Source organism: Lasioglossum baleicum, unplaced genomic scaffold (assembly GCF_051020765.1).
Source record: "Lasioglossum baleicum unplaced genomic scaffold, iyLasBale1 scaffold1306, whole genome shotgun sequence".
Taxonomy (NCBI): Eukaryota; Metazoa; Arthropoda; class Insecta; order Hymenoptera; family Halictidae; genus Lasioglossum; species Lasioglossum baleicum.
The window spans coordinates 12292-37710 of NW_027470365.1; the positions used below are offsets into that span (position 1 = coordinate 12292).

General features: G+C 42.2%; 1 protein-coding gene across 1 annotated transcript; it reads left to right on the forward strand.

Moving 5' to 3' along the window:
* Nucleotides 1–10669: 10669 nt before the first annotated feature.
* On the forward strand, nucleotides 10670–12259 carry LOC143220622 (histone-lysine N-methyltransferase SETMAR-like). Its single transcript, XM_076446241.1, has 4 exons — nucleotides 10670–10731; nucleotides 10785–11127; nucleotides 11323–11659; nucleotides 12171–12259. Exons 1-4 carry the CDS (start codon nucleotides 10670–10672, stop codon nucleotides 12257–12259), a joined length of 831 nt encoding a protein of 276 aa, XP_076302356.1.
* Nucleotides 12260–25419: the final 13160 nt, after the last annotated feature.

A 25419-nucleotide genomic window follows, 5' to 3' on the forward strand; every position in this document is an offset into this window, starting at 1 on the left:
GAAAACTCGCCGTGTCGAAAGTATAACTACGTGTTCAGAGAATGAAATTGGTATTCATTTCAGTCACGGGCACCGTAACTCCATGCACGAATTAGGAGATCGACGCTCAAACCGCTCGAGAACGTTGCCACTTTCTGTGAGAGACGAACGGCTAAGTCAATAGCTTCACCCACCCTCCGATTGCGAGAGTCAAGCCAGCTGTACTAGGAGTATATCCGCTGAAAGGTATTGGCAATAGTCACCGTTATTCCGGGTATGAATATCAAAGTACTTAGTCAAACAGGTGGATGAATGATACGTATCGGTATAGAGTCAAAACTTTTACCGACAGTCGTACCTTCCGAGAAACTAACCCGCTCCGTCGAGAGTATTCTTTCGTGTTTACTAAAACAAATTAGTACACATTTAATTGACGGGCACCTTAATTTCACGTATGCATTAGAATCTCGATAGTCAATCCGCTCGAGAACGCTGCCACCGTCTGTGTGATACGATCTTGTAAGTCAATAGCTTCACCTTTGCTCTGATTCCGACAGTCAAACGAGTTATACCGGGAGCAAACACGCTGAGCAGTATTGGGAATAGACACCTCAAGTCACGGTTTGAATATTAAATTGAGCGTCAGACGATTAATGAATGTTGCCATCTGTTATAAAGTCAAACGTTTTACAGGTGGCCGTACCTTCCGCGAACCTCACCCGCTTCATCGAGAGTATAAATACATGTTCAGAGAAACAAATTTGTACACATTTTAGTTACGTGCACCGTAATTTCATGTATGAAATAGATGATCGGTTGTCAATCTGTTTGAGAACGTTACCAATTGCAACAATGTCATACGTATTACCTAAAGCATTACCGCCCGTGAAGCTATCCCACTGTATTGAGAGTATATCGTCGTGGTCAGAGAAACAAATGTCTATACACTTTAGTGCCGGGCACCTTACCGTCATGTTTGAATTAGAACATCGAAGGTCAAACTGCTCGAAAATGTTGCCACCTCCTGTGATATACGAATGGCTGAGCTAATAGCTTCACCCTTCCTGCGATTCCCAGAGTCACACCTCCCATTCCGGGTGGATAGCCGCTGAATAGTATTGGTAACAAATACCTTTATTCACGGTTTGAATATTAAAGCAGGCCGTCAGGCCGTTGTGGAGCAGTATCTATTCCGTAGGGTTAATGTCATACAGAATTCCTTACCCTCTGGAAAATAGACCTGCTCTGTAGGGAGTTTAACACCTCGTTCACAGGTACACACTTGTATTCAATTTAGTGATGGCACTTTAACTTCATGCATGACGTACTAGATCGAGGGCCAAAGCGTTTGAGAACATTACTACCTTCTTTGAGAGTCGAACGGTTAAGTCAATAGCTTCACCTCTCCAGAGAGTCTGAGAATCAGGCCAGGGATACCAAGAGTAAATACAGTGATGTTAATTGGCAATAGACCTTAATTCACGGTATCAGAACTAACGTACGGAGTCAAATCGTTCTAGATCGTTACCTATTCGGATAGAGTCAAACATTTTGCCGAAGGCCTTACCTCCCGAGTAGTCCATCCCGCTGTAGGGAGTGCCCTGCCTAGTATTCCAGGAACCAAATTAGTATACATTTTAGAAGACGGGCAGTTTATTTTCACGTATGTATGGCAAAATAGATAGTCAAAACATTCGAGAACGTTACAAACATCTTTGAGAATCAAACGTGTATGTCAATAGCTTCACTTGTCTTGCATTTTCGAGAATCAAACCAGGTATTCTAGGAGTAAATGCACTGAATTGCAATAGACATCTCATTCCTCGGTATGGATATTAAAGTTGTGACTCAAGCCGATGTATAACGTTACAAATTGCAACATAGTCAACCTTTTCGCCGAATACCTTGCCTTTCCAGAATGTAAGCCGCTGTAGCGAAGGACTCACTTAATGGTCACTTAAACACATAAGTGGAGATTGTAGCAGATAGGACACTTTAATATTATGTGTGAATAAGCAGATCGAGGGTCGAACCGTTCGATAAGGTTACCACTTTTCATTGAGATCCGTACTGTTAAGTCAATAGCTCCTCGCATCCTATGACTCCGAGACTCAAACCAGGTATGCCGGGAGTAAATACACTGATGGGTATTGGCAAGACGCACCTTAGTTCACGGTATAAATATTAATGATCAGAGTCAAATCATCTATATCGTAAACTATATATATATATATATATATATATATATATATATATATAAAGGCAAGCTTTTTACATACAGCCTTAATTTCCAAGAAGCCTGGCCAGCTGTATCGAGAGTATAACTACGTGCTGAAGGAAAGGTATTTGTATACATTTTAGTAATGGGCATCATAATTTCATGTAAGAATTAGAATATAGAGTGTCAAGTCGTTCGAGAACGTTAGCACCGTCATTTAAAATCGAACCACTAGGCCAACAGCTTCACCTACGATGTGATTCCATGAGTCAAACCATGTATTCTGGGATTAAATCCGCTGTACATAATTGGCTTCACACACCATGTACCACGGTATAAATATTAAACTCCAGAGTCAAACTGCTGCAGAACGTTACGAGTTTTCATAGTGCCAAACTTTTCCCGAAGGCGTTACAGTCCGAGAACCCATTCTGCTGTGGCGATTGCCTGTCTTAGTGTTAACCGAAACAAATTAGTAGACACCTTAGGAGACGAAAATATTATTTTTAGTTATGGATAGAATAATCCCGATCCAAATCGTTCGAGAAGGGACCCATCAACTTCTCTGATAATGGAACGGCGAAGTCAACAGCGACACCCGTGCTGAGATTCCTAGTGCTAAGCCAGGTATACGTGGAGTGAATCCGCTGAACGGTATTGGCAATGGACATACTGATTCCAGATATGAACATTAGAGTACTGATCATTGTACTGGTTTGACTCTCCAAATCACTAGGTAGGTGAAGCTTTTGACTCCGTCTTTCGACTCACAAAGAGGCTGGTAACGATCTCGAATGGGTTGTCCCTCGATATTTTAATTCATCTATGACGCTAATGTGCCCGTCACTAAAATGTGTACTAATTTGCATCTCTGAATATGAAGTTACACTCGATACAGTGGGACATTTTCACAGACTGTATGGTATTCAGTAAATAGATTGCCTTTATACAAATTTGTAACGTTCACAACCGGTCTTACGCTCTCAGTTAATATTCAAATTAAGGTGACTGTCACCAATACTGTACTGCGCATATACTCTCGGAACATCTGGTTTCACTGTCGGCATCGCAGGATAGGTGAAGCCATTGACTTTACTTCGAGAATATCATAGAAGGTGGAAACGGTCTTGAACGGTTTGACCTTGGATCTTCTAATTCAAGCACAAAACCAGTGTGATCGTCTCTAAAATGTGTGGTAATGTGTTTCTCTAATCACGAAGATATACTCTCGATACGGCCGGTTATCTCCACGCACGGTAAGCCTTTCTGTAGAACGATTGACTATATAGCAATTGGTAACGTTCTGCAACGGTTTGACGGTTTGCTTCAATATTCAAACTTTGAAGTAAGATGTATAGTGCCACAACGATTCAGCGCTATTACTCCCGGAGTACCTGGTTTGGCTCTCGGAGTCGCAGGATACATAAAGCTATTGACTTAGCGGTTCGACTATCAAAGGGGATGGTAACTTTCTCGAAAAGTTTGATCCTGGGTATTGTAATTCATACATGAAATTAAGGTGCTCGTCACTAAAATCTATATTAGTTTGTACATCTGAACACGGCATTATACTCTTGATACAGGAGGCTAGCTTTCGGAGGGTATGGTCTTCGGTTCAACGTTTGCCTTTATACCAACCGGTAACTATCTGAATCGGTTTCACGCTCCACTATAATATTCAAACCGTAAATCAAGGTCTCCATTGCCAACATTATTCAGCGGATTTACACCTGCAATACCTGGTTGACTCTCGGAATCACAGGATAGAGGAAGCTATTCTCTTAGAATTTCGATTCCCAAAGAAGGTGGTACCTTTCTGTAACAGTGTGACTCTCGATTTTGATATTTGTGCAGAAAAGTATCGTGTCCGATTGCTAACATATTTACGGATTTGTTTCCGTCAACATTAAGCATGACACTCGCTACAGCGAGTTAGGTTCCTGGACGGTATGGCATTCAATAAAGAGAATGACCTCATACGAATAGGTAATGTTCTGCATCGGTTTGACGCATTACGTTAATAATCAAACCCTGAATTATGTTGTGTATTGCTAATACTGTTCAGTGAATTTAATATTCATTCCGTGAATTAATGTGTCCATTGCCACTTCTGTACAGGGAATTTACTCCTGCTGTACCTGGTTTTGCTCTTGGTATCATTGGATAGGCGATACTATTGACTTAGCCGTTAGGCTCCCAAGGAAGACGGGCGTGATCTCGAACGATATTACAATCGATCTTAATTCATATATGAATATAAGGTGTACATCTGCCATAATGACTACTAATTGGTTTCTGTGAGCAGTGAGCATGACACTGACTACAACGTGTTAGGTTCAAGGAAGGTGATGTGTTCGGTAAAAAGAATTACTCTATACAAATTTGTATAGACCTTCTACTTTAGTATTCATACCGTGATCTAAGGTGTCCATTGCCAATACTGTTCAGCGGATTCACTCAAGGAATGCATTATTTGACTACCGGAATCACAGGATTGTTATAGCTATTGATTTAACTGTTCGTCTCTCACAGCAGGTGGCTACGTTACCGAATGGTTTGATAGTCGGTTCTGTAATTCATACATGAAATTAACGTGCCCGTCACTGAAATGAGTACCAATTTCTGCCTTTGTACTCGAAGATATACCATCGATACGTTAGCTTCTCGGTCGCTTATGCATTCGGAAACATGTTTGACTTCATAGCAATTGTATCGTCCTTATACGGTGTTCCGCTCCATTTTAATAGCCAATCCGCGAATTAAGTAATGTATTGCCAATATTGTACATCGCATTTACTCCCGTTTGATTTTCTGAATCACTGCATGTATGAAGCTATTGGCATAGCTGTTTGAATCTCAAAGTAGGTGGCATCTTTCTCGAACGGTTTGACCCTTGATCATCCTATTCATAATGGAGTTAAGCTCCTCGTCACAAAATGTGAACTAATTTGATCCACTGATCACAAAGTTTTACTCTCGATGCAGCGGATGATGCTCTTTGAATGTAAGGCCGTCGGTAAAATGGTGGGCTCTGTAGCAATATGTATTGCTCTATAGCGGTTTCCCTCTGTTCTGTGGATTTACCCCTGGAATGCCAGACTTGACTCACGGAATCACATCAAAATTTGAAGCTATTGATTCAGACCTTCGACTTTTAAAGAAGGTGGAAATGATCTCGAAGAGTTTGACACCCTATCCTCTAATGCATGTTTGAAATTAAGGTGTGCTTCTGCTATAATATCTACTAATTAGTTTCCGTGGACATTAAGCAACACACACGCTACAGCGTGTGGAGTTCACGGAAGGTAAAGTATTCGGTAGAACGAATGACATTTTGTGAATTTTTGTACTTCTTCCACGGTTTGTATCTGAACTTTCTTATTTATACCGGCAATTAATGTGTCCTTTGTCAATTCTGTACAGCGCATTTACCCCGAAATATCTAGTTTGACTTTCGGAGTCACAGGACGTGTGGAGGCATTAACTTAGCTGTTCGACGCTCCAGAAAGGTGGTGAAGTTCTCGAACGATTTGTCTCCGATGTTGATATTTATACACTAAAATGTGGAGTACGTCCGCTAAAATGTCTATTAACTTGTTTCCGTGAACAGTAAGCGAGACGCACACTACAGCGTGTTAGGTTCTCAGAAGAAAGGTATTTGGTAAAAAGGATGATATTAATAGGTATTGAAATTTTCTGCAATGGTTTGATTCTCTCCTGTAGTATTCAAACCGTTAATGAAGGTGACTATTATCAATACTATTAAGTGAAATTACACTTGGGATACCTGGTATGATCTGCGGAATCAAAGGATTGGTGAAGTTATTGACTTATTCTTTCGAATCACAAAGAAGGCGGCAATGTTCTCGATCGGATTGACACTCGATCATCTGACACATACGTGAAATTATGGTGCCCATCAATAAAATGTACACTAACCTGTTCCTCTGAACGCGCATTTATGCTCTCGATACAGCGGGTTAATTTCTCGTACGGTCAGTGCTTGTGTACAAACATTGATACTATAACAATAGGTAATGTCCTCAGAGGATTTATTACCCTACCTTAGTGATCAAACCTCGAAATGAGGTGTCTATTGCCAGAACTATTAAGCGGATTTACTCCTGGAAAACCCGATTTGAATTTGGGAATAACAGGATAGGTGAAGCTATATTTACTTAGCCGTTCGATACTCAAAGATGAAGGTAACATTTGCGAACGGTTTGACACTCGATCTTCTAATTTATACATGACAATAGGGTACCCGTCATTAAAATGTATACTAATTTTCTTTTCTGGACACGAATTTATACTCTCGATACAGCGCGGTAGCTTCTACGAAGGTAAGTTTTGACTCTATACCAATATGTGAAATTCTAAAACGGTTTGACTATGTACGTCAATATTTATACCTCGAAATATCGTGCCTAATGCGAATACTTTTCAGCGGATTGTCTCCCGGAATACATGATTTGACTATCGGAGTCACAGGATAGGTGAAGCTATTGTCATAGCTGTTAGACTACCAAAAGATGGTGGGAACGATCTCAAGCGGATTGGCACTCGATATTCTAATTCATATATGAAAATAAGTTGTGCCTCTGCTCTAATATCTAGTGATTGGTTTCCGTGGGCAGCATGCATGACTCCCAATACACAGGGTTAGGTTTTCCGTACGTAACGCATTCTCTGAAACGAGTGACTTTATACATATTGGTAACGTTCATAAACCGCTTGACGCTCTACTTTTAGAGCCAAACTGTGGCTTGAGGCGTCTATTGCCAATACTATTCAGCGCGGTTTCACCGGTAATACCTGGTTTGACTTCCGCAATTACTGGACAGGTGAAGATACTGACTCTGCAGTTCGACACTCAGGGATGGTGGTAATGTTCGGGAACTCATTAACACTCGATCTAATAACTCATACATGAAATGAAGGTGCGTCACTGTAAGATGTATACTAACTTGTTTTTCTTCAACACAATGTTATGCTCTCGATTCAGCGTGTTAGGTGCTCGACGGGCAAGGTTGTTGGTAAATCGTTGGACTACATAGCAGAAGGTAACGCTTTACTGCGGTCCGACACTGTACATTAATACCCATACCGCGAATTAAGGTACCTAATGTCAATACCGTTCAGTGCATTTACTTACGCTATACCTGGATTGTCTCTCGTAATCACAGGGTAAGTGTAGATATTGTCATTTCCGTTCGTCTCTCAAAGATGACGAACGTTTCGACCATCGACCTTCTAATCCGTACATGTAATTAAGTTGTCCGTCTGGTAAAGTGTCTATTAATTTATGTCGATGAGCACTCAACACGGCACTCCCTATAGCCGGTTAGGCTTCACGGAAGTTATGGCCCACGGTAAAAGGTTTGACTCTATACCAGTATGTGACATTCTACAACGGTTTCATACTGATCTTTAATATTCATGCCGTGAGATCGCGTGCCTATTGCCAATACTGTTCTGCGGATATACTGCCGGATTACCTGGTTTGGCTGTCGCAATCTCATAATAGGTGAAGCTATTGACTTATCCGTTCAACTCCCGAGGAAGGCAGTTACGATTTCAAACCGTTTGAACTCGATCTTCTAATTCGTACATGAAATTATTTTGCACATCACAAAAATGCATACTACTTAGCTACTATGAACACGAAGTTATACCCTCGATGAAGCGGATGAGTTTCGCGGTAGGTATGGAGATTGGTAATATGTTTGACTTTATACCAACTGATAACTTTCTCGAATGGTGACACGCTCTTCCTTAATATTCAAACCGAGAATTGGGCTGTCCATTGCCAACAGTGTACATTTTGTTGACTCTCGGAGTGGCGCGTTTGGCTATCGGAATAACAGGATAGGTAAAGTGATTGACTAAGCTGTACGACTCACAAAAAAGTTGCTAACGGTCTCTAACTGTTTGGCTCTGTATTTTGCTATCCATACATGAAACTGTGGTCTCCATCTGCTGAAAATTCTGCTAATTTGCATCTCCGAACTCGAGGGTATACTCTCGATGCAGCGGGTTATTTTCGCGAAAAGTAAGCCCTTCGGTATAAAGTTTGACTACATGCCAAAACGTAACGATCTACAACAGTTTGACTCTGGTCTTCAATATTTATACCGTGAAATACGGTTTATGATGCCAATACTGTACATCGGATTTACTTCCGCATCATCTGGTATGATTCTCGGAATCACAGGATAGAGTATGCTAATGATATAGCTGTTTGACTCTCAAAGAAGGTGGTAAACTTCTCGTACGGTTTGACAATCCATCTTCCTATTAATACATGAAATTAATGTGTGCGTCTGCTAAAATATCTAGTGATTTGTTACTCTGAACACAAACTTATACCCACGATATAGCGGGTTATTTTCTCACAAAGAACGGTACCCGGTAATGAGTATGAGTCTGTGTGAGATGCACGGCTAAGTCAACACCTTCACCGATCCAGTCATTCGGAGAGTCAAACCAGGTATTCCTGGAGTACATCCGCTGGAGAGTCTTGCCAGCAGACGGCATCATTTCACGGTTTGAATATTAAGACAGAGAGTCAATCCGTTGATGAACATAACCAATTGCTATAACGTCATACACTTTATCGCATAATCTACATTCAGGAACATAATCCGCTGAATCGATAGCAGAACTGCGTGATCCGAGAAACAAATTAGTAGACATTTTGATGGTACATCGAGGGACAATCCGTTTTGAAACGTGACCAACGACTTTGGGATTCGTACAGCTATGACAGCAGTCTCGCCTATCCTGTCATTCAGAGTTTCAAAACCAGATCATCCGGGAGTATATCCGCTGAATAGTATTGGTGATATGCACCTTCGTTCATGGGTTGTATATTAAAATAGAGGGTCGAACCGTTTGAGAATGTAATCACCCGCTTTGAGTGTCGAACGAATAAATCACTAGCTTCACCTATCCAGTGATTCGGAGAGTCAGACCAGGTATTCCTGGAGTAAATCCGTTGAACAGCATTGGCAATACACACGTACATTGTCGGCACGAGCATTAAAGTAGGGAGTTAAATCGTCGGAGAACATTACCAATTGTTGTAATGTCATTCTTCTTACAATATTTGTTACCTTCCGAGAACGCATCCCTCTGTATCGAGAGTATACCTTTGTGGTAATGGATACACATTAATAAATTATTTAGTGACGTCACCTGAAATTCGTGTAGGAATTAGAAGATTGAGGGATAAATTGTTCGAGAAAGTTACCACTTTCATTGAGAGACGAACGGCCGAGTCAATAGCTACACCTTTGCTGAGACACCGACAGCCAATCCAGGTACTCACGGTAGAAATCTGCCCTACAGTATAGCATTACGTACTCTGCTTCGCGGTACAAATATTAAGGTGCAGTGTCAACCGGTGTAGAATGTTACCTATTCGTACAGAGACAATCTTTTGACCGGAGGCCTTAACATCCGAGAACCTAACCCGCTGTATCAAGAGTATACCATCGTGTTCAGAGAAGCTAATTAGTATACACTTAAGTCATGGACAGCATAAGTTCAGGTACGAATTACAAGATCGAGCGTCAAGCCGTTGGAGAATGTTACCATCTGCATTGCGAGTGCCACAGCTATATCACAATAGCTTCACTTGTCATGATATGCCGAGTCTCCAACCAGATATTCAGGGTGGAAGTCCGCTGAACAGTATTGGGAATAGCCACCTTAGTTCACGGTTTGAATATTAAAGTAGAGAGACAATCCATTCGAGAATATTTCCACTTGGAAAACACTAAAATGTTTTACCGAAGACCTTACATTCCGTGAACGTAACTCACTGTATCGAGACTGTAACACCGTGTTCAGAGTAACAAATTACGATACATTATGGTGACGGGCACCATATTTTCATGCATGAATAGAAAACTCGAGGGTCAAACCGTTCCAGAATGTGACCACCTTCCCAGAGAATCGCACGGCTACGCCAATAGCTTCTCCTATCCCTTGAACCTGAGAGTTAAACCAGGTATTCCGGGAGTATGTTCGCTCAAAATTATTGGCAAAGGGCACCTCAATTCGCGGTATGAATAATAAAGCAGAGAGCCAAACCGTGGAAGAACGATACCTATTGCTATAGAGACAAACATCTTACAGAAAGCTTTACTTTCGGAGACGATAACGCGCTGTATTTAGGGTATGAATTCGTTCTCCGAGATGCAACTTAATCTACATTTTACGGACGAGCATCTCAATTTCATGTAGGAATTAGAAGATCTTGGGTCAAACCGTACGAGAACGGTACCACCTTCTTTGTACAGACGGACGGCTATGTCAATAGCTTCATGTATCCTGTAATTCCGAGTGTCAAATGAGGTGTTCCGGGTGTAAATCCTCTGAAAACTGTTGGCAATAGACACCATTAGTCACGGTTTTAATATTAGGTTGTCCCATAAGTTTATTCTAAGTGGCAGTGTTTATATAAACATGCAGGCTTATCTCTTAGCCGTTCATGGCATCGGTTTCAATCGTCACAGAGATATTTCAGAGTACGTTTCGATGGTGAGAAAGTTGCTTTTGAATTTTTTTCTGCACTGTTCAGTATGGAGAGCCAAAAGATGCTTTTGCGGCATGTTACGGTTCATTGCTTCAAAAAAGGCAATAGTACAAAGGACACTGCAGACGAGATTTTCACTTTTTTCTGGAATGGTTCCAGCACTATTAAGACCGTCCAAAATTGGTTTAAGATATTTGGAGCAGGAAATTTCGAGTCGAAAGATGAAGACCGCAGCAGCCGCCCAGCAGCGACTGATACGGCCATTATCAAGAATGTGCTCACTGAAAATCCACGATACAGTGTGCGTGAGATAGTGGATGCCACTAACATTCCCAAAACAATGGTACATAGACATTTAGCCGAAATGGGATATGCCAAACGATATGAAGTATAGGTTCCACACCTATTGAAGAAGACTGGTCTCGTGAACTGCGTTTCTACGTGCGAATTGCTTCTCCAGCCACATGAATGGGATCCTTTTTGAAGGAGGCTTGTCACTGGAGACGAGACTTGGATTTTATGCCGAAATGTGCATCCGAAACGCACTTGGTCCAAGGAAAATTGACCTTCAACTGTTGCAAAGCCTGGTCTTCATCCGAAGAAGGCTCATCTGTGCATTTGGCGGGACTGGAAAGATGTAGTGTTCTACGAGCTCCTTCCTCAATGTGATACGATCAATGCTGACAAATATTGCAACAAACTGGATCAACTGAAAACCGCCATAGCCTTAAAACGGCCAGAATTGGCGAACCGACGAAGCGTAGTATTCCATCACGACAACGCAAGACCGCATGTTGCGGTAGCCGGAAGGCAAAAATTATTACAATTTGACTGGGACGTTCCACCTCATCCCCCATACTCCCCAGAGCTTGCTCCATCCGATTACTACTTGTTCCTTTCGTTTCAAAATTCTGTCCGTGGTAAATCTTTCAAATCCACAAGAGAAATAGAAACGCCCCTAAATGAATATTTTACATGTAAGCTTCAACAATTTTGGAAAGAAGATATATTGAGGCTTCCTGCGGGATGGAAGAAGGTTATAGAACAAAACGGATCAAATATAACATTGTAAATCCATCTTATACAGAAATTATCGTGTATTCATTTCGCATAAAAAAGACGAAGAAACTTATGGGACACCCTAATATTATAGTATAGCGTCAATCCATTTGACAAAGTCACCAATTGGTATAAAGCCAAACGTTTTACTGAAGACCGTACACTGCGAATGTCTAATCCGCTGTATTAGACATTAATACAAAGTTACCACCTTCTTTGAAGGACGAACGGATGCGTCAATGGCATCACCCATCCTGTGATTCCGAGAGTCAAACCAGGAATACCGGTGAGGCTATCCGCAGTACTGTATTGGCAATAGACACCTTAATTTAAGGAATAAGCACTAATATGGAGATTCGAATCATCATGCAGCGTTACCAACTGGTATAGGGTCAAAGTCCTTACTGGATACCTTAACCACCGAGAAATTAACCCGCTGCAGCAACTGTCCTGCTTTGTGATCATGGCAACAAATTAGTAAACACTTTTGCAGGCGCACACTATAATTGCATGTATCAATAGGAAATGGAGGGCGAAATCGTACGAGAACGCTACCACTCCTTTTGACAGTCCCATGTCTAAGGCAGTAACTTCACCTCTCCTGTGATTTAGAGAGACAAACCATGAGTTCCAGTCGTAAATTCGCTGAGAAGGATTAGCAATAGACATCTTATTACACGGAATGAATATTAATGCAGACCGTTATCCCGTTGTCGAACGCTATTCATTGGTATGGACTCAGACACTTTAAGATAGCCCTACATTCGGAAAAGCTAACCTGCCGATTCGAGAGCATGACTTCATGTTTAGAAAAATAAATTACTGTACATTTTAGTGACGGGCATCTTACTTTCATGCATGAATTAGAAGATCAAGGGGCATACCGTTCGAGCTCGTTACCACCTTCTGTGAGATACGAAGGGCTATGTCAATTGCTTCACCTATCCTGTCATTCCGAGAGTCATTCCTGGTACTCCGGGAGTAAAACCGCTGAACAGTATTGGCAAAAGACACATTTATTCACGATTTGAATATTAATATATAGCGTCAAACCGTTTGAGAATGGTACCAATTGCAACAAAGTTAATCGTTTTAGCGAAGGCCTCACCTTCCGCGAACATCAGCGGCTTCATAGAGAATATAAGTTCGTCTTCACGGAAAGAAATCTGTATTCATTTCAGTGACGGCAGCTTATATTCATGTAGGAGTCAGGAGATCAAGGGCCAAACAGCTGGTGATCGTTGCCACCATCTTGTGAGCGGCGAACCCGTACGAGAATTGCTTCAGGTATCCTGCGATTGCGAGAGTCAAGCCAGTTATTACGGTAGTCAATCCGATGAACAGTTATGTCAATAAATACTTTAATTCTCGGTTTGAATACTAAAGCAGGCCGACAAGCCGTTGTAAATCAATACCGACATGTGAAGTGTCAAACTTCTTACAGAATACCATACCCTCGGAAAAGATAACCCGCAGTATCGAGGGAATAACGTAGCGTTCAGAGGTACAAACTAGTGTGCATTTTAGTCACGAGCACCTTCATTTCATGCATGAATAAGAAGATTGGGGGACAAACCGTACCAGAGTCAAGGCCAACGAGAACGATTCCACCTTCTATGACAGTCGAACATGTAAGTCAATAGCCTCACCTGTCCTGTTATTCCGATAGTCAAACCAGGTATTTCGGTAGTAAATCCGCTGTACATTATTGGTATTGTACATCCTATTTCACGGTATTAATATTAAAGTATACATTAAATCCGTTGTACAACGTTACCTATCGGTGTAGAGTCAAACTCTTAACCGAAGGCTATACGTTACGAGATGTTATCCCGCTGTATCGAGAGTATAACTTTGTACTCAGGGAAGCAAATTAGTTTCCACGTTAGTGACGTGCACCTTAATTTCATGCAGGAATTAGGAGATGGAGTGAAAAACCGATCAAGGACGTTACCACATCATTTGTGAGTGGCATAGCTAAGTCAATAGCGTCACCTGTCCTGTGATACCGAGAGTCACACCAAGTATTCAAGTAGTGAAAGTGCTGTACAGTATTGGCAATAGACATTTTATTCGACTGTATAAATATTACGAAATAGAGTCAAACCGTTGTAGAACGTTACTTAATGGTTTAGTGTCAATCTCATTACAGCGGGCATTACGCCCCGATTAGCTACACCGCTGTATCGAGAATATAACTTCGTGTTCAGAGAAACAAACTGCTATTCCGTTCAGTGATGGGCACAGTAATTTCATGTCTCAATACGCAGATGTACAGTTAAGCCGTTCTGAAACGTTGCCACGTTTTTCGGGATACGCAAAGCTTAGTCAATAGCTTCACTTATGTTGTGATTCCGTGAGACAAACCAGGTGTTGCAGGAGTGAATCTAATGTTCAGTATGGGCATTAGCCACCCTATTCCAGGGCATAGATATTAAAGTACACAGTCAAACCGTTGTAGCACGACACCTATTGGTATAGAGTCATACATATAACCGAATCCCGTATCCTCCGAGAAGCTAGCTCGCCGTATAGAGATTATAACTTTAGGTTCACAGAAATTCATTAGTATACATTTCAACGATGAGTACGGTAATTTTATGTATGACATGGAAGATCGAGGATCAAACCGTTCCCGAACGTTGCCACATTCCTTAAGAGTCGAACGGCTAAGTCAATAGCTTCACCTATAATGTGTTTCGGAGTGGCCGACCTGATATTCCGTGAGTAAATCCGCTGTACTGCATTGACAATGAAAACCTTTATTCGCGGCTATAGTATTAACGTTGAACCTCAATTCGTTTGAGAACGATACCAATTTGTACAAAGTTATACACCTTATCGCATACCCTACTCTACGAGAACATAAACCGCAGTATCGGGGTAATAACATCGTGTACAGAGAAACATATTAGTATTAATTTCAGTGACGGGCACCATAGTTTGATGAATGAATTAGACGATTCATGAAAAACCGATCGAGAAAGTTTTCTGCTTCTTCGAGTACCGAACGGCTGAATCTATAGCTTCACCTATACTTGCGGTCCCGAGAGTCAAGACTGGCATTCCTGGAGTAACTCCACTAAGCAGTATTTGCAACAGGCACTTTAATCCACGGTATGAATGTTAAGGTAGTGAGTCAAACCGTTGAAGAACATTACCAAATGGTGTAACGTCCAACTTGTTATAAGATACCTTGCCTTCCAAGAACCCAACTCGCTACAGCGAGTGTCATGCTCAGTGCACACGGAAACAAATTATAGGCATTTTAGAGGGGGGAAGCCTTACTTTCATACATGAACATAACAATCGGGAATCAATTCGTTCGAGAACGTTCCCACCATCTGTGGGAGTTGAACGGCTACGTCAACATATTCACCTATCCCGTGATTCCGAAAGTCCAACCATGTATCCCGGGAGTAAATCAGCTGGAGAATATTGTCACTAGTCACCATAATTCTCGGTTTGAATATTAAGGTAGATGGCCAAACCGTCTGAGAGCGTTATCAATTGGTACAAAGTCAATCGTTTTACCGTAGACCTTACCCCCCGAAAGACTAACCCGCTGTATCGAGTGAATAACTTCGTGTTCTAAGAACGAAATTGGTATCCATTTCAGTGACGGGAACCTTGACGACTCTACACAAATTGGTAATGTTGACCGATGGTTTGACGTCCTGCTTTCATATTCGAACCGTGTATTACGGTGTCTGTTGCCAATTCTGCTCAGGGGATTTAATCCTGGAATATCTAGTTGACTCTCGGTATACCAGCATTGGTGAAGTAATTCCCTTAGCCGTTCTTCTCTCACAGACGGTGGCAACATCCTGGAGCGGTTTCGTCAAATCTTCTAATTCACACATGAAGCCATGGTGCCCGTCACTGAAATGAAGACTAATTTCATTCTCAGAACACGAAGTTATACTCGCGAAACCGCTGTTCATCTTCTCCGAAGGTATCGCCATCGGTAAACTGTTTGACTTTGTACCAAGTGGCAACGATCTGAAGCACATTGACGCTCTACTTTAGTATTCAATCCGTGAATTAACATGCCAATTGCCATTATCCTTAAGCGGACTTGCTCTCCGTTTTCAGGGGCTGACTCTCCAAATCACTGAATAGGGAATGTTATTGACATACCAGTTCGTCTGCCACGGAAGGTGTTAACGTTTTCGAAGGGTTTGACCTTTGATAATCCAATTCATACATGAAATTAGTGGACCATCAATAAACTGCATACTATTGTGTTTCCCGAAACACGAAGTTATACTCTCGATACGGCGAGTTAGCTTCTCGGGCGGTAAGGTCTCCGGTAAAGAGTTTGACTTTATACCAATAGGTGACGTTTTCAAACAGTTTGACGCGCTACTGTAATATTTAAACCGTGAATTAAGGTGTATATTGCCTAAACTCTTCAACGGACATACTCCCTGAATACCTGGTTTGTTCAATCAATTATGGTGTCCATTGCTAATAGAGCTGAGCGCATTTACTCCAGGATCACCTGGTCTGTCCCTCGGAATCGCGCGGTAGGTAATGCTTGTGACTTAGATGTTTGGCACTCGAAGAAGGTGGTAAAGTTCTCGAACGGTTTGACGCCAGATGTTCCAATTAATACATGAAATTAAGTAGCCGTCACTAAAATATATTCTAATTTGCTTCTCTAAACGCGGAGCTAAAATGCCGATACAGCGGGGTAGGTTCTCCGAATGTAAGGCCTTCGGATAAAGGTTTGACTGTGTAACAATTAATAATGCTCTCCGACGGCTTAACACTCTACTTTAATGACCAAACCGTGAATGAAGGAGTCTATTGTCGCTACATTTCAGCGGATGTACTCCCAGAATGCCTGGATTCACTTTCGGAATCACAGGATGTGTGAGGATATTGATGTAGCCGTACGTCTCTCGGAGAAAGTCGTAACTTTCTCGGACGGCTTGACTCACGATCTTCTAATTCGTACATGTACTATAGGTGCCCGTTACTAGAGTGCCTACCAATGTGATTCTCCGAATATGAATGCAGACGCCCGACGCAGCGGGATGGGTCTTCGGAGGCCAAGACCCTCATCTGCAGGCCACTGCCCGAGCTGATCTCACGCAGCTCACCCGCCGAAGGTTTAACCCGTCCGAAAGCGTGTCCCCTAACCCGCAATATGGGATTATCACTGCCCCCTCGGGGCCAACCCAAGCAACCGGCGGGGGGGGGGGCGTAGCCCGCCCACCCCAGGGCTCGAAACGTTTCCCGAAGTACCAGTGTATGCAGGGCCGTACTGGTCATATGCCGCGTAAGGACACCTTTCTTCCTGAATGAGATGCTTGCTCACCTCGGCCTAGGTTCCGCCGACTCGGGCACCGTGGGTTCGCCATACCTATACTGCAATGGGACCATAAGGCCCACCGCAGCCCCTGCGGGGTGGGTTCGCGGTCAGCCAGGTATTGAGTAAAAAGTCTGTCTTTATACCAATTGATAGTGTTCTCCGACTGTTTGACTCCCAACATTGATAATACTGCCGCCATTGAAGGTACGAATTGCCATTACTTTACAGAGGATTTAACGCCGGTATACCTGGTTTTATACTTAGTATCACAGGATACGTGAAGTTATTGGCTTAGCCGTGCATCTTTCAGGAAGGCTGGTAACGTTCTCCATCGGTCTGACTCTCGATTTTACCACTCAGAAATGATAATAAGGTGTCCCTCCGCCGATGTGTCTACTGATATCTTTTTGCTCGAACAATCAGCAAGACATTTCTTACAGCGTACTTGGTTCACGGAGAGCAAGGTATTCGGTATCGAGAATAACTTTATACCAATTACTAATATTCTCAGACAGTTTGACACTAAGCCTTAATTTTCATAGCAGGAATTAAGGTGTCCACGGCCATTATTCTACAGCGGATTGACTCTCGGAATACCTGGTTTGACTATGGTATGACAGGGCAGGTGAAGCTACTGACTTAGTCGTTGGTCCCTCAAGGTGGGTGGTACAGTACTCGAACGGTTTCACCATCGAACTTCTAATTACTACATGAAGACAAGGTACCCTTTACTGAAATGAATACTAATTTCTTTCTCTGACCACGAAGTTATACACTCGCTGAAGCCCGTGGGGATCGCGGAAGGTAAGCTCTCCTGTAAAACGATTGAAATTATGGCATCTGGTAATCTTCTCAAACGGCGTGAGGCTCTATTTTAATATTGAAACCGTGGTTTAAGGTGTCCGTTGCCAATACTGTTCAGCGGATTTACATCCGAAATACCTGGTTTAACTCTCCGAATCAAAGGATAGGCGAAGCGATTGGCTTAGACGTTCAACTGTCGTAGAAGGCGGTCACGATCTTTAACGGTTTGACCATCGATTTTCTAATTCGTGAATGAATATAAGGTGCTCTTCACCAAACTGTACACTAATTTGCTTCTTTGAACACGAAGTAATACCCCGGATATACAGGGTTCGCGTCTCGGTAGGTTAGATGTTCTGTAAAACGTATAACTTTATAAAATTCGTTAACGCTCTACAACGATATGACTGTCTGCTTTAATATTCATTCCGAGAATGAAGGTGTTTATTGCCAATGCTGTTTGGGTTATTTACTCCCGGAATATCTGGTTTAACTTTCGGAATCACAGGATAGTTGGAGCTATTGTCATATCCGTTCGACTCGCAAAGAGGGTGGTAACGTTCTCGAACGGATTGACAATCGATCATCTAATTCATACACAAGGTCAAGGTGCCCGTCATGTATAGTAATCTGTTCCTCTGAGCACGATTTTATACTCTCGATATAATGCGTTAGGCTTTCGGACGATAAGGGATTCAGTAAGACGTTTGACTTTGTTCCTATTGGTAGCGTTCGCAAACGAATTAACTGTCTACTTTAATATTCAAACCGTGAATGACGGTGACCACTGCAAATACTCTTCAGCGGAATTCCTCCTGGAATTCCAGGCTTGACTTTCGGAATCAGGAATATAGGTGAAGCTATTGATGCAGCCGTTCGACTCTCCAAGAAGCTGGTAATGTTCTCGAACGCTTTGAGACTCCATCTTATAATTCATAGATTATACTAAGAAGCCCACCACTCAATTGTTTACTAATTGGATTCTACGACCACGAAGTTATACCGTCGATACTGAGGGTTATATTCTCGGACGGTTAGGCATCCATTGAAGAGTATTAACGTTATTCCATTTAGTAGCATTCTCAAACGGTTTGGCGATCTACTTTAATATTCATACCGAGAATTAATGTGTCCATTGCCAATAGTGTACAGCGAAGGTATTGGTTAAGCGGTTCGTCCCCCTCAGAAGGCGGCAACATTCTCGAGCGGGTTGACACTCGACCTTCTATTTCGTACTTGAAATTAATGTGCTTGGAGCTACAACCAATGCAAGTTCGTCCCACTCAACACGATGTTACACTCTCAATGCAGCGGGTTAGTTTCTTTGTGGGTAAGGTTTCCGGCAAAAGTTTGACTTTATAGCCATTTGTAACGATCTCAAATGGTTTAACGCTCTATTTTATTATTCAAATCACCAATAAAGTGCCTATTACCAACACTGTTCAGCGGATTTAATCCCGGAAAACCTGGTTTGACTCTCCGAATCACAGGATATGTGAAGCAACATACTTAAACCTTCGTCTCTCACAGAAGGTGGTAACGTTCTCGAACGGTTTGACAATCGACCTTCTCAGTCATGCATGAAATTAAGGTGCTCGTTTGTAAACGTGTACTAGTTCGTACCTCTACATAAGGTGTTATACTCTCGAAACGGAGAGTTTGCATCTCCGAAGGTAAGGCCATAGGTAAAGAGTTTGACCTTATACCAATTGGCAAAGCTACTTTTTTATTGAAACCATGAATTATGGTGACGTCTGGCAATTCCAGCAGCGAACTTACTCTCTGATTTCCCGGGTTGAACCTCGGAATCTAGGAATAGGTGTAGATATTGACATAGCTGTCCGTCTCTCGCAGAAGGAGGTAACGTTCTCGAACGGGTTAGGTCTTCGGAGGTTAATGCATTCAGTAGAAACGTTTAGCTATATACCAATTGGTACCGCCCACAAACAGATTGACACTCTACATTAATATTCAACCTGTGAATTAGAGATACTTTTGCCAATACTGCTCAGCGGATTTACTCCCGGAATATCAGGTTTTGCTTATGAAATCACAGGGTAGTTGACGCTGTTAACCTAGCCGTCCGACTCTTAAAGAAGGAGGTAACGTTCTCGATCAGTTTGATTTCCGATCATCTAATTCATATGTGAAGTTAAGGTGCCCGTCATAAAAATGTACTGTAATTTGTTCAACTGAGCGCGACGATATACTCTCGGTACAGCGGGTTAGCATCTCGAAAGGAAAGGCCTTCGGGATAGGGTTTGAATTTATAGCAATATGTAACACTCTACAACCGTACGACGGTCAGCTTTATTATACATAGCGTGAATTAAAGTGTATATGCCACTCTGTTGAGTGGATTTACTCTCGGAGAACATGGTTTGGACTCTTGGAGTCTTGGATTAGGACAAGCTATTGACATAGCCGTTCGTCTCTCAAAGAGGATGGTAACGTTCTCGAGCGGTTTGATAATCGATCTTCTAATCCATACATGAAATTATGGTGCACGTTTCAAAAATGTGAACTAATGTGTTTCTCTGAGTACAAAATTATACTCTCGATACGGCGAGTTTCGTTCACGGTAGGAAAGGCTCTTTGTAAAAAGTATGACATTACATCAATTGGTAAAGTTCAACAATGGTATCTATCTTAATATTCTTAATATTCATACCGTGAATTAAGATGTCCGTTGTCAGAAGTGTAAAGCGGATTGACTCCCGGAATACCATCTATGACCTTCGGGATTACAGGATAGTTGTGGCTATTGATCTGGAGGTTCGGTTCTCAAGAAGGTGGTAACGACGTGGAACGGTTTGACGTTCGCTCTTCTAATTGGTACACGAAATTAAGGAGCATGGCACTAAATTGTATACACATTTGTTCGTCTGAACACATTGTTATACTCACGATTCAGCGCGTTATGCGTTCGGGCGGTATGGTCATCAATAAAACGTTCGACATTATACCAACTGGAAACATTCTCATATGGGTTTGTCGTTCCAATGTAATATTCAAACTTTGAATTAAGGCGTCTAATGCCAAAACTCTGCAGCGGATTTACCCTCGGATTACCTGTGTTGACTCTCGGAGTCACAGAATAGGTTAAGCTATAGACTTAGCTGTGCGACTCTCGAAGAAGGTGGTAACGGTCTGGGAGAGTTTACCTCGCGACCTTCTAATTCATTCATGAAATTATGGTGTCCGACAGTAGAATGTATAATAATTAGTTCCTCTGGACACGAAGTTGTACTCGCGATACGGCGGGTTGGTTTCTCGGAAGGTAAGATATTGGGTAAAAAGGATGGCTTTATATCATTTGGTATTGTTGTCCGACGGTTTCACTCTCGACCCGAGTATTCGTGCCGATAATTAAGGTGTCTATTGCCAAATCTGTTCATCGGATTTTCTCCCGGAATACCTTGTTTGACTTTCGGAATCACAGAGTGGGTGTAGCTGTTTCCTTAGTCGTTCGTCTCTCACAAACGGTGGTAACGTTCTTGAACGGCTTGACACTAGATCTTTTAATTCATACATGAAGATAACGTGCCCGTCGCTGAAACAAAAACAGGTATCATTCTCTGAACACGAAGTTATACCCTCGAAACGGCGAGTTTTCTTCTCCGAAGGTAAGGCGATCCGTGAAATGTTAGACTTTATACCATTTGCCAATGCTCTCAAACGGTTTGACGCTCTACTTTGTTATTCAAACCGTGAATTATGTTGTCTACTGGCAATACTGTTCAGCAGATTTACTCCAGCAATACCTGGTTTGGCTCTCGAAATCACAGGAAAGGTGAAGCTATATCCGCAGACATGCAATTCTCAAAGGAGGTGGTAACATTCTCGGATGATTTGACCCTGCATCTTCATATTGATACAAGCAATTAAGGTGTCCGTCTTCTAAAGGGTCTACTAATTTCATTCCTTGAACACCAAGCAAGGCACTTCCTGGAACAGGTTATGTTCTCGGAGAATAAGGTATCCGGTTCAATGTTTGACCTTATACCAGTAGGTACCCTTCTACGATGGTACGAATCCCTATATAACTATTCATACCGTAAATTGAGGTGCGTATTGCCAGTGCTGTACTGCGGATTTACACCATGTATACCTGGTTTATCCCTCGGAATCACAGAATACGTGAAGCTACTCATCTAGCCGTTCGTCTCTCAAAGAAGGTGACATCGTTCTAAAGCTGTTTGATACTCGATCTTCTAATTCATACATGAGATTATGCCGCCCATCACTAAAATGCATACTAATTTGCTTGTATGAAAACAAAGTTACCCTCTCGATGCAGCGAGTTAGCTACTCGGATGATTAGGTAATCGGTAAGAGGAATGACTATATAAATGTGTATGGCTGTCCGAGGACTTGACACAATACTTTAGTGATTATACCATGAATTGAGGTGTCTATTACCAATAACGTTCCGCGGATTTACTCCAGGCGTATCTGATAAGTCTCTCGGATGCTCCGGATATGTGAAGGTACTGACATAGCGATTCGTCTGTCACAGATGGTGGTAACGTCCACGAACGGTTTGACCCACGATCTTTTAATCCATACGTGAAATTAAGGCGCCCGTCACTAAAATGATTCCAAATTTCTAACTCTGAACACGATATTAGACTCTCGATGACGCGGGAGAGGTTCGCGCAAGGTAAGATCATCGGCAAAACATTTGGCCTTTCGACCTATTAGTAGCGTTCTCAAACAGCGTGACGCGGTTTTTTAATGTTCAAATCGTGAATGGTGGTGTCCATTGCCAATACTGTACAGCATTTTCACTCCCGCGTTATCTGGTTTGACTTTCGGAATCGCAGGGTATGTGAATCTACTGACATAGCCGTACGAATATCAACGAAGGTGGTAACGTTCTCGATCGCTTTGACTCTCGAAATTATTCATAAATGAATTTAAGGTGCCCGTCTCTAAAATGTATACTTATTTGCTTCTCTGAACTGGATATTCTACCCACGATATGCTCCTTATGTTCTCGGAAGGTAAGGTATGCGATGAAGGGTATGACGTTATACAAATTGGTAACATTCTCAAACGGTTTGACTCTCTTCTTTGTTATCCATACCGTGAATTAAGGTATCTACTGCCAATAGTGTTCAGCTGATTAATCCGGGAATGACAGGTACGACTCGCAGAATCACAAGATAGGCGAAGCTATGCACATAACCGTTCGTCTCTCACGGAAGGTAGCAACGTTCTCTAGGGGCTTGACGCTCGATATTCTAATTCGTACATGAAGATAATGTGCCCGTCATTGAAATTTATTGTAATTTATTCCACTAAGTACAATATTATACTCTCGATACAGCGGAATAGCGAGTCGGAAGGTGAGGCCTTCGGTTAAAAGTTAGACTCTATACTAATAGGTTACGTTCAGCGACGGTTTCATACAGTACTATAATATTTGTGCCGTGAAATAGGGTGTCTAATGCCAATACTGTAGAGCGAATTGAGACCCGGAATACCTGGTTTGACTCTCGGAATCCAAGCATAGGTGAAGCTACTGACTTAGCCGAACGCCTCACAAAGAAGTTGATAGCGTTCTCGCAGGGTTTGATCCTGGACATTCTGATTCACAGATGAAATTAAGTTGCTCGTCACTAAAATTTATACTATTGTGCTTCCTTGACCATGAAATTATACTCACGATAAAGCGGGTTAGCATTTGGGAAGGTATGGTCGCCGGAAAGAAGTTTGACACTATACCAGTATGTAACGTTCTACAAAGGATTGACTCTGTACCCTAATATTTATACCCCGAAATAGGGTATCTAATGCCCATTCTGAGCAGCTGATTTCTCCCGGAATACCTGGTTTGTCTCCCGGTATCACAGGATGGACGAAGGTATTGATTCAGCCGTTCTGTTTTCAATGAAGGTCGTAACGATCACGAACGGTCTGACTTCCGGTTTTGCTGTTCATGCATGAAAATGCGGTATCCGTCTGCTAAAATGTTCACTAATTTGTGTCCGCCAACAGCGAGCAAGACACTCCCTATAGCAGGTCAATATTTGCGGCGGGTAAGGTATTCGGTAAGGAGAATGACTTTATACGAATTTGTTATGACCTCTGAGAGTTTGTCACTATACTTTGATATTCAAACCGCGAACTAAGGCGTCTATTGCAAATACTTTTCACCTACTTCAACACCGAACAACCTGGTTTGCCTCACGGATTCAAAGGATAGGTGAAGCTGTTGTCATGGCCATGAGACTCCCACCGAAGGTGGCAAAGTTCTCGAACTGTTTGACCCTCGACCTTCTTATTCTTTCATGAAATTAGGGTGCCAGTCACTGAAAGGAAGAGTAATTCCATCCTCTGAACATGAAGTTATGCCCTCGAACCGGCTGTATACATAGTCGGAAGGTAAGGCCGTAGGTAAAATGGTTTGACTTTATAGCAATTGGTAGCGCCCGCAAACGATGTGACGCTCGATTTCAATACTGAAACAGTAGTTTGAGGTGTCTATGCCAATACTTTTCAGCGGATTTACACCCGAAGTACCTGGATTAGCTCTCCGAATCAAAGGACCGGTGACGCGATTGGCTTAGCCGTTCGATACTCACAGAAGGTGTAGCTTTGTCGAACCGTTAAACCCTCGATCTCGTAATTCATGCATGAATTTAAAGTATCGTCATTAAACTGGTTACTAATGTGTTTCCCTAAAGGGTGGCTATACTCCCTATACGACAGGTTAGCTTCTCGGACGGTAAGGCATTGTGCGATACGTTTGACTTTATAGCAATTGATCACGGTCCAACACGGTGTGACGCTGTATTTTAATATTCTCTCCGCGAATTAAGGTACCTATTGCCAATCCGCTTCAGCGAAGTTACTCTCAGATTACCTGGTTTGACCCTCAGTATCAACGGATAGGTGGAGCTATTGACCTATCCGCTCGACCCTCAAATAGGGTGGTTTCGTTCTAGTACTGTTTGACCATCGATCTTCTAATTTCTACATGAAATTAATGTAACAGTCACTAAAAGATATACCAGTTTGCTTCTCTAAGCGCGAGGATATAATTTCGAAGCAGCGGGTTAGCTTCTCGGATAGTAAAGCCTTCGGTAAAAGGCTTGACTATACAGCATATGGAAACGTTCTAAAAGGTTTGACTCTGATCTTTAATATGAAGTTGTTAACTTAGCTGTTCGATCATAGAGAAGGTGGTAACCTTCCTGAACGGGTTTGGTCATGATTTTTCGACTCATATATATTAATAAGGTGACCGTCATTAAAATGTATACTGTTATGTTTCTCTTAACACGAAGATAACCCCGCGATAAGGCAGGTTATGTTCTCAGAGTGTAAGGCGTCCGGTAAGGTCTATGAAGCTATGCCAATTGGTAACATTCTCAAACGGTTAGACGCTCTGCTCTGATATACAAACTGCGAAGTAAGATGCCCACTGACAATACTACTTAGCGAACTTGCTCCTCGAATACCAAGCTTGACACGTGGAATCGCGACTAT